The 10,372-nt window shown below is 41.7% G+C and overlaps 1 protein-coding gene across 3 annotated transcripts in view; it reads right to left on the minus strand.

Moving 5' to 3' along the window:
- The window catches only part of SLC26A3 (solute carrier family 26 member 3), a 31,403-nt gene extending 30,364 nt beyond the window's left edge, over positions 1–1,039 (minus strand). For 2 of the 3 annotated variants that reach the window (XM_027123933.1, XM_027123931.1), the window contains exons 1-2: positions 909–1,039; positions 167–306 (exon numbers count right to left, since the gene is read on the minus strand). In XM_027123933.1, the coding sequence (XP_026979734.1) occupies positions 167–306; positions 909–1,039 (271 nt within the window). The remainder of the gene's footprint in view (positions 1–166; positions 307–908) is intronic. The other variant, XM_027123932.1, reaches the window with a different exon arrangement.
- Between the last annotated feature and the right edge of the window lie 9,333 nt (positions 1,040–10,372).

Here is a 10,372-nt window from a genome sequence, read left to right on the forward strand (position 1 = left end):
GCCTCTCCCGTTGCGGAGCACAGGCTGCGGACGCGCAGGCTCAGCGGCCATGGCTCACGGGAGAGGCCACAACAGTGAGAGGCCCGCGTACCGCAAAAAAAAAAAAAAAAAAAAAGGGTGAATTTTATGATACATGAATTATATCTCAAAAAAAAAAAAAAGTTACCTTGCAGTACAGCCACCAGCCCTGTGCTGATTCCAGAAACAATGTCACTGAGGAGCCATTCCTTTATGCGGTACGCTGGCAACCAAGATGCTATGGGGAACAAAGAGAGGGCAATTCTCTTGGCCTTTTGTGCAGAACAGCTGAAAACATTGAAAGCCACCGTTCAGTTATTAATATCCAATTTTAAGTTTAGTACCTATTGTACATGGAAAATTGGTAAAGATAATATTATCATTTCACTAACTTTCTCACTAACATTCACCTCCTTACCCATATCAACTGCCCCCAAAGGATTGACCACCACCAAAGGATTTTTTGTTTTAAGAAAAATGTTGCTTTTCTTTAGCCACAATAGAAATTATCTGTCATCCTCAGCTTGACTTTACAACACTTTGATGGAGAATTTTCCTCTGTCCTCATCTATCAGTTCTCTGGTATGGAGAGATTGTGTGGAGAGCCAAGATTGGTGTTCAATTTCAGAGACTACTTTTCTAGCCCTGGCAGGAAGTAGGAGGTTTGGAAACCAAAGATAAAAAGACTTTGGAGAGGGGGGAAAATATTTGAAAAGAGAAACATTTTAAATCTTTAATAAGTAGCCAATTATAAATATCTGTCTGAAAAAAAAAAAAAACAACTTTGGAGACTGTGGGCTAATAGCCAAAAGAAGAGCTTGGAAGCTTAAAAATTTCAGAGAAAGTGCTTCATTTACTCCTAATGCCAGTATCTTAAAAAAATATCTTACCGGAACCACGTTTTGAGATGATCCAGAAGTGTCTTATGATGTCTGTGTTTCTTCTTATGTTCTTCGTCAAAAGCCTTTGTGGAATACACTGGCCTGGCCACGACGTACTGATTCCCGATGGGTTCAATCATTGTGCTTTCTCTGACCGTTGTGGTAAGTGGAAGACCTTTGGAACTATGTGGCAAACCCTTCTTGCCTTTAGCAGGTTAAAAATGCCTGAAACCAAACAGAGCTTGCTTCTTAAATAACTCGGAGATAATGTGATGCAATTTACAGATGAGTGAGCTCTGAACTGAATGTTACCACCTTTTGAGATCAAAAGAGGCTGGATTAAGGGACGTAGATTGTATTTTGCGACTGTGATAATCGCTTTTTACTGCAAGAAGCTGGACACAGCTCCTCTGGGTAAGTAAACAAGGGCTTTGATTGATTTATTTTTAAAAGATTGCCAAAAAGCAATAGAAATTGACTCAGTTTACTAACCAGTGAGTGCATTTTTGACTTGTAAAGTGAGATCTCAAGAAAGGAATTTATTAAAAAAAATTTTTTTTCGGCAATGTTTCCAAAGTTATGGCACTGGAGGTACTGGGACAGGTTAGATTTAAAGTCTGTTCATTGCCCCTAACTCTAGTCAAGCCTGTTCCATTTGACCCATCAGAATTTTTGTAATACATTATAAAATGTTTTTAATTTGTGAAATTCAAGGATATTGCCCATTTAAGGTATTTTCTTATTATTTCTGGGAATTAAATAGAGTTTTATCATTTGTAGTTGAGGAAACTACTCAATTTACTTAACCTTTTTAAGCTTCATTTGTATACTTGGAATAATAATACTCGTTACAAGGGGATGATGAAAATTAAATGAGAATGTTTTCACAGCATCTAGCATTGCTTCAAAGCACCTAGCACACGACAAGCATTCACTAAATGGTAGTTCTTATTCTAACTATTTGCATTTTCTGCACAAGATTGTTAATTTCTTGGTTCTTATCTCAATCCTTTTTACTACAGTTAAAAGATCAGTTTTGCAAAAGTTTTTTTATGCACATTATCTATTTAGCCCTCACAATTCTTTGAGACAATTACTATTATTATTCTTGTCATCTTCTTACAAATGAGAAGACAATAAATAGCACATAAAAGTCTCCATAAAAATCTAAGAATCTTTTCCTCAGGTCATACAGCTAGTACACTGTCAAAAATACGACTTCTGTTTTCAGACTTTGCTGTCTCTTCTACAACGCGCAGCTTCTCTTTTGTCCAGTGTGAACAGAATTGAAGAACCTTCCAACTAACTGTTAGCATTTTGCCCACTAATCTTGGTTCTGTATCATAGTTATTAATTGAATTATCTCAAACTAGATTGTACCTTGTTACATGGTGCTTTTCCAAAGCTCAAGGGATTTTTAGCGTGTTTGCAGAGCTCAGGTTATAACCAGGAATCAGATGCTGGCCTCAATTTCTGACCCCACCTGATCTCTCTTTGGCACCCATTTCTTTCCCCACCCCATTCCCTAGCTCCCTCCAACGTCCTTTCTACTGACCTTCTCTGACCACAGTGTGGTGTTTCTGCCCCAGCCTCTGGCTTGACCTCCAGCATTTGAGACCCCGTGAACCTTGTTATGACTGTGAGACCGCCTTTGCTATTCTTTCTGAGCTTCCTCCAACCCCAAGCTGCTTGTCCTCCTTGCTTCTCATTTCTATTCCCGCTCCCACCTCTCCACACTCAATTCCAGGTGTTATATCCCACTAACTATATAGTACTTTCCATTATCAAAAGAACTTGTACGTGAAGGTGGGGGTTGGCTTACTCATTGCTGTGCATAGCAAGGATTTTTGTCCTTGTTTGCCAACTACCAACCATATGGTCGGGACGTTTACACGAGACCTATCCCACGTTAGTGACTCTTGACACCTTAGGTCTCTTGCAAAGGCTGTCTTCAAGAAGCGTTTTAATCCTTGAGGTATGCAACCTAGCCAACGTTATTATTATTATTAGGCCGTGCTGAGCAGCTTGCGGGATCTTATTTTCCCAGCCAGGGATTGAACCCTGGCCCCCATATCAGTGGAAGCATGGAGTCCTAACCACTGGACTGACAGGGAATTCCCCAACCTAGCCAATTTAGGATGAAGATGACTCGGGTACTGTGCATTCTATTTCTGGCAGATGCTGCCGTGGACAGAAAAAAAAAAAAAGATGCTATTTTGTTACTTTACTCATATTTTCATCAAGGTGTTCACGGAAACTCATTAGTTCTCTTCCTTAAGAAAAATCCTGAAAGTGCTTTTTTTCCTTCCTTTTCTGCTGCACATTTTCTCTCTGCTAAGTCACAGTCTAATTTTTTTGGCCAGTGACAGTGATGGCAGATATAACTATATCTCTATGAAGCTTCCTTCCTTGAGGATGACCATGCCCTGGCTCTTCAGTGGATCAAAGGCCTGAGCCCTGGCCATCCTGCCACAGCCTGGGAAATGCCACCACCTCATGCCCAAGCGCTGACTACAAGGGGAGTGCTCAAGGGCCGGCGTCAGGGTGGCTTAAGAAATCTTTTCAGAATTTAGAACGAGAGAGCTTGAGGGCCACCATTCCAATCTTGTGGTTTTCCCCTAGCTGCCATCACTTCTCCCAAAAGCTACTGCCTCATATTCCACATGTAACCAGGGACTTCCCTGGCGGCCCAGTAGTTAAGACTCCATGCTTCCAAAGCAGAGGGAACTTAAGATCCCACGTGCCATGTGGCACAGCAAAAAAAAAAAAAGCTTTTAAGAAAAAATATTCCACATGTAACCAACCATCTGAGCCACTAAATCAACCACCCCAATGGTGCCTCTGCTGAGAAAAGCTCCAGATACTCATAAATTAATGTCATTCTCCAGTTCATCATTTCTGGGATTCTTGAGAATGACCTACTTTAGTTAGGAATTCAAACGTGATTTTTCTTAACTTAAAAAAAAAAAAAAACCTGAACATGTTACCTTTTCCCCAGAAATTCTTGGAAAACGTTTTCTTGGTTCCTAGAATGAATTCCACTTTCAAATATTACACCCTCATTAATGTACACCTTTTCATGTTCTGTTTTATCTTCATGCCTCAAATTTTTCTCTGGGTTTCTTAGGGCATCAGTGGCTTTTGGGGGATTGAAATTCATTCTCAGGCACTTTTCCTCCTAATAATTTTTGAACTTTAAGCCTTGTTTGTGTACATTTCCAGTCTTGCTTCCTTTCCTATGATGTGTTCTTTTAAATGTTTTGGCCTTTATTACATATAAATTACATACATAGACACATGCACATACATACATATACCTACATATCTTGGTCCTGTGACTTAGTCATACACGTTTGTCTTTCTCTGCTTTTTTCTTTTTTTCTGAGCAGAAATTTAGTCCTGGGATTAATTCCTGAAGTTCAGTTTTTTCTATTTTAACTATTCTGATTTATTAATAACATTTTGATACTTCTAGGAATTAGGGATAGTCATGCGCATTACCCATCCCCCTAACCCCTCTGAGCTCCACCCATCTGCACCCTGCAGCACAGCACTGAGTGTCACCACCTGGCTTCCAGCTACCTGGGCACCTCCATTCTGCCTGCCCCACTCCCCTGAGAAGTGTCGATGGCCATGACCTTTGCCTGTCTCAGCATTTATCCATTCAGTGTTCTAGTCTTTCAGGGGTCTGCCCCTTCTGTGGGAAACTAATTTGAACCAAGATGCTCATAAGCAATGCTAGTATTTTTCTTTAATTGGTGGTAACTTGAAACCAGGAGGGAAGCAGGTGTGCAGAATATTTCCCAGCCCCTCCCCAGTCATGGTAGGTAACCTCTACCACCCTGGCACAAGGTTGGCTCTCAGTGACTCCACCCCTCCATCAGACCTCAAAATACCCCTGTGCCAGTCGGTGGAAAACCAGAGGTAAGCCAGGCCTATTTCACGAATTGGTCCTTGGACAATGGGAAAAACAGCCGTGTCTTGATAGCTACATCTGGGGGAGAGATGGGAGAACAAGCAGACTAACGGCTCTGGTGAGCACCTTCAGAGGGACCCCACTCCGCAGCCAAAAAGAAACCAGAAATCAAGGGCACGTAGATCCACATTCTGGATGATGTCAAGCTGAATGGAAGCGGGGAGATAATGGCATCAAAATCGTAGAGGGACAGAGTGGTGGTTAGGAGTCACTGGGCTGGGGATGAGTGGGAAGGATGCAGGTGAAGAGAGCTCGGGGCGGAGGCTGATCCTGACGAAGAAAGGTCAGAAGGGTCAGAGGTGGGGCAGGCTGTACTTTCTAGCTAAATGCTGTGGTTCTTGTGTGCTTCAGCCACTTTGGAAACACAGTAAGGTAATTAATTAAGCTATGGTATAGAGGTGAAGTTGAATCTGGTAGCTCTTTGGGAGAAATAAATGTGTCCGTTATCATTTAGAACATAAAAAGCACTCCTGTTTTCCTTCCACCCTTTAGTCATGATCCTTGGAAAGCTATGAGCGTCTCACAAACCCTTCCAGATTGCTTTTGAAGCCAGAGTCTTCCCCTGAAGTGGGAATATGGTGACGTAGAAGGCAATTAAAGGTGGTGGGACTGGAATGAGAATCCTGAGGGTGTGGGGCAGTATCTCCAAAGAGTCCCAAAGGTTTTTTTTTTGCCACAATAATATGGATGATTCACACAGCTCTAGCTCAGTGTCCATAGTGGGCGAGAACATAACAGGTATTTTGTATTGCTTATTCAAGAAATTTGTGTATGTGACACAGATTTATAGTGGTCTTCTAGGAACTTAACTCAGTTTTATCTTAATCTTAGTTCAGGCACTATAGTTATTATTGACAATTCTTTTTATTGGCAATTATTATTCTTGACCATCTGCTGAAAAACTCAGTCAAACCTAACTGAGTTGGGAGATGCAACAGAAAAGAGTGGGAACTGGGCAGCTAAGTAGACCTGCCTTCACATCCTTGCTTTGCCATTGCTTCGTTGTGTTGCTATGGGCAAGTGCTCCAAGCCTTAGTTTTTCTCATGGTGAAAGGGGATGTCATTACCTCCCTGGTAGGACTGTTGTCCAGACTGAAAGTGAGGTATGTAAGGAGAGACTTCTTAGCTTTAATTGCACAGATAATAGTTTCAGGATGGAGTTTAATAACTGGGTAGACCTTCCATGACAGTCAGCTGGAAGCTGTCTGAAAATGTTAGTGCCGCCATCTTTTCTATAATTTTGTGTTTATTCTGGACTTCTCCAGAATTCGAGCTTTTCCATTCCCACCCATTTATTTTAACATCATGTTAAAGCGTCTCCTATCTAAGCTTCTTAGCATGGTATACAAGGCCCCGCATATCTTCCTCTGGCCTACCTCAAGACTCTTCACTCCTCCTCCATAATTACAGCAGTTTCTTAACAAACCATGATATTTAACACCCCCTCCCCTCATTCCTTTGCATGCATTGTTTTCTTTATCTGTGTTCTCCTCCAACACCTGGTAAATTCCAATTCATCCTTAAAAATACTCAGCTGTCCCTGACCATTGATTTGTTCCTTTGTTCCTTCAACAAGCGTTTATCATCCTATTGTTTGTTAGGAACCCTGCTCCTAAGACAATGCTGTAAAGCCTTCATGGAATCTCCTAAAAAGAGTTAATCATTTCCTTATTGTACACACCTGGTGTGTATTTCTCTCCCATAGTGTACTGTATTGTCATTATTTGTTGATAAGTTTCTCTTTCCAATAAGACTCAGTTCCTCAAGGACAAGGTCTAAATCTTAATCATTTTTTCCCTTTTGCATAGTACCTGTACCATAGTAATTACTCAGAAAGGCCTGTTGAAATAAACTGAACTATAAGCAAAAGATATAGAAATGATGTAGTCCTAAATTCCAAAGTTTACTTGCATAGAAGGAGGGCCTCAAACGATTGGTACGGATAACAAATTGTAAGCAGAAGGGATGTGAGTGTGGGTTGGTGTTGAGGAAGATTTCATCAAGGGACTGTGGGTCTTGAGTTAGACCTTAAAGAACAGGTAAGTTTGAAAGAGATGATGAGAAAGCAGTGGGGGATGAACACATCATGTTCAAAGGCTAGCGGCCAAATACTGGAACAGAAGACTTTGTTGGCCAAAAGGCTGAACTGCTAGAGAAATGTTAAGGTGTGCCATAGGAAGGAATCTCAGACCCACAAGGCTCTCAAAATAATAAAGAGAATCCTTTGACTTTCTCTAAGGCCTTGCATCTTCCTAAGCACTTTCACTTTTCTCTCTTGACTGTTATCCTGTGAAGTAGGCAGAGAAGGTAGGCGTTATTATCACCAATTTACAGAGCAGGAAATTGAGGTCAGAAAAGATATAAGACTTCCCAAGTCTCACAGCTAGCAAACGACAGGGCCAGGACAAGAAGCCAGGTCTTGTAAATGATTCTCTCCAATCCACACTCTTCTCTGCCTTTTGATGTGGGGATGCCCATAAGCCGTGATCCCCAAGAGAGACAAGAGAACAGAGCTCCAGACGAGGTACCTACAGTGTGCCCTTGTGCAGAAGAGCCCCTCCTGCCAGGCTCCTGCTCTCAATATCACGTACACAAAATGTGAGCCTGGGTAGCCTGGAGTTCAATCTCACTGAAGTGAACCGGTTTATTCTCCCTTTACTACTCAACAAAGTGAAACAGAGGCTAGAGGAAGGCTCTTTTCTCCTTGTTTGGAGAACCAAGGACCTCCATCATGGAGAGAAGCTGGACCAAGTTATTACTCATTTATTCTAGTAGTTAAAAAACATCCATTCTCATTTTGTGAACTGTTTTGTTCCTTAGTGAAGTATAAGCTATTTAGTAGCTATTGAGACATTTGTTCATTTATTTATATACCTACTCATTTATTTTTCCAGGTGGAGGAGGCAACATGTGTGTTAACCCCCTGTAAACTATTTAATACTTTTGTCTGAAATCAAATAGTTGCTTCCTTATTTCTTAGTAGGAATGATCTTCATGTGGCCAGTTTTCACTACACTGTTTCTCTGAATGACACATTTTCTTTAGAAAAGAGAACTATCTAATCCAAAGATTTAATAAGTTGTTTTTTCACACTCACGTTTAAAGAATATTGTGTAATCTTGTTTTTTTGGCCCCACTGCATGGCATCTGGGATCTTAGTTCCCCTACCAGGGATCAAACCCGTGTCCCTTGCAGTGGAAGCACAGAGTCCTAACCACTAGACTGCCAGGGAATTCCCTATAACCTTCTGACATTTTAAAGAATGAAATAAATTTTCCTGTTAGGACTGGTAATCCATAGGAAAAGTACTCCTGCTGGTATGATATTACTCATGGCATGTGACATTCTGCTACTTTCCAGTGGCAACTTTTTTCTCTTTCTTTTTTACTGTCTGTCCTACTTGTTTCTATTCCCTTTTCTCCCCGCTGCCACCCCGCCCCCGCGTTCCCTTCTTGGACTTTCTGGAGTGTCTGGCAGCTAAATCCCTCACTTTTGGACCAAAAGTCTTTTCTCAATACCTTCTAACAGATCATTCTATCTCCTGGAAAAAACCTTTCCTAAAATGTTGCTTTATTTGCCAAACTTCAGAACAGATGGTCTACTAATAAAGTCAGGTTCGAGTGCAGAATTAAAGGAATATGTGAATAATGAATGCAAAAAACCCTGCTATCATTGAAAAGGCTATTTAAGCCCTAACAGTGCATACAAACATTTACTTGGTCATATCAAAATCTACTCAGGTATTTACATCACATTCTAGGGCTCCAGACTAACATTTTTAGCCTACTGTTAGTGGTATCATTCAAAATTTCCTGCTCATGGAATACACTCAAGAATGCAACCCTAACTTTTGAATCGGCTTTGATCAAAAAATATAACATTTGCAAGAGAAAACCAGTTTGAGTAAAATGATCATACATTTGTTTCCTACCTGATACACACTCATTGAGGTCCTTCAGCGATGGTGGAAAATAGCCCAGTTCTAAGAGGCAGTGTCCATCCACTTAGGTCTATAGGTTCTGCACGCATCCATATGTATAGAGACATCTATATATAAGTTATGTAAAGCAGTGGGGAAATCACCTTTCTGTCAGCTTTAATAATTAACTTTCATTAACTTTTACAACAATGGAAAGACTCCAGTGTGGTCTTGACCTTTGAGACTCTGATCAGCAGATGGGATGATGACAACAGCTTCCTCAAGTTCCTTGTGAGATTATACCTCTCATTGCACTTGTATGTGTGTGTGTGTATTTCACTGGTCTGCAGAGATTTGCACAGACTATGTGTACATAGAAGTAAAAAAAATATCTCGGGCTTCCCTGGTGGCGCAGTGGTTGAGAGTCCGCCTGCCGATGCAGGGGACACGGGAAGATCCCACATGCCGCGGAGCGGCTAAGGCCCGTGAGCCGTGGCCGGTGAGCCTGCGTGTCCGGAACCTGTGCTCCGCAACGGGAGAGGCCATAGCAGTGAGAGGCCCGCGTACCGCAAAAAAAAAAAATCTCAGCAAGGGTTATCTTCCTGACATTTTACCTACTAGTTTAGATGGGAGTTGAGAGGTGTTATTTCTTGGCTGGATCACTCCAAAGAACGCTCATGAGATGCAAAAGAGCGGTGCACAGCCTAACTCATGGTGTGATAAAGGCCCTTCTTAGGAAGCTCTCCTAACTCCAGGCCACAGACCTCTGTTTTCCCTCTAATTTCTGCCCCGACCACAGCTCCTGCTAAGGGCAGCAAACCCTACGTTGCTAACTCCAATGAGTGTTTTTTTTTTCTTTTTTTAACATCTTTATTGGAGTATAATTGCTTTACAATGGTGTGTTAGTTTCTGCTTTATAACAAAGTGAATCAGTTATACATATGTTCCCATATCTCTTCCTTCTTGCGTCTCCCTCCCTCCCACTCTCCCTATCCCACCCCTCTAGGTGGTCACAAAGCACCCAGCTGATCTCCCTGTGTTATGCGGCTGCTTCCCACTACCTATTTTATGTTTGGTAGTGTATATATGTCCATGCCACTCTCTCGCTTTGTCCCAGCTTACCCTTCCCCCTCCCCATATCCTCAAGTCCATTCTCTAGTAGGTCTGTGTCTTTATTCCTGTCTTACCCCTAGGTTCTTCATGACATTTTTTTTTTTTCATCTTACTTAACCTCTTAGCATTTGACTGTGCTGACTACTCATCCTGGAAAACCTCTCTTTTAAAAATGTTAATTTTTTAAATCATACTTCTCCCCATTTTCACCTCATGCTTCTTTGCCAACTCCTCCTCTATCCAGCTCTTTTTTTTTTAGGCATTCCCCTCTGTCCTGGACTCCCTTCTTTTCTGGTACCAGCTTGAGTCCTCGGACTCTTTATTCAATAGAAACTGATGAGGCCAGACGAGAGATTCAGGCAAGGCTTTACTGGGGCCCCTGCTGCAGCAGTGTGAGGGAGCAAAAACAAGCAACAGGTTCCTTTGCTCGCTCCCTGAGGAGGGTGGGCTGGGTCCTTAAGCGGG

This window comes from Aethalodelphis obliquidens, unplaced genomic scaffold, assembly GCF_003676395.1.
Source record: "Aethalodelphis obliquidens isolate GAN/ISIS:26980383/991018 unplaced genomic scaffold, ASM367639v1 scaffold27, whole genome shotgun sequence".
NCBI lineage: Eukaryota > Metazoa > Chordata > Mammalia > Artiodactyla > Delphinidae > Aethalodelphis > Aethalodelphis obliquidens.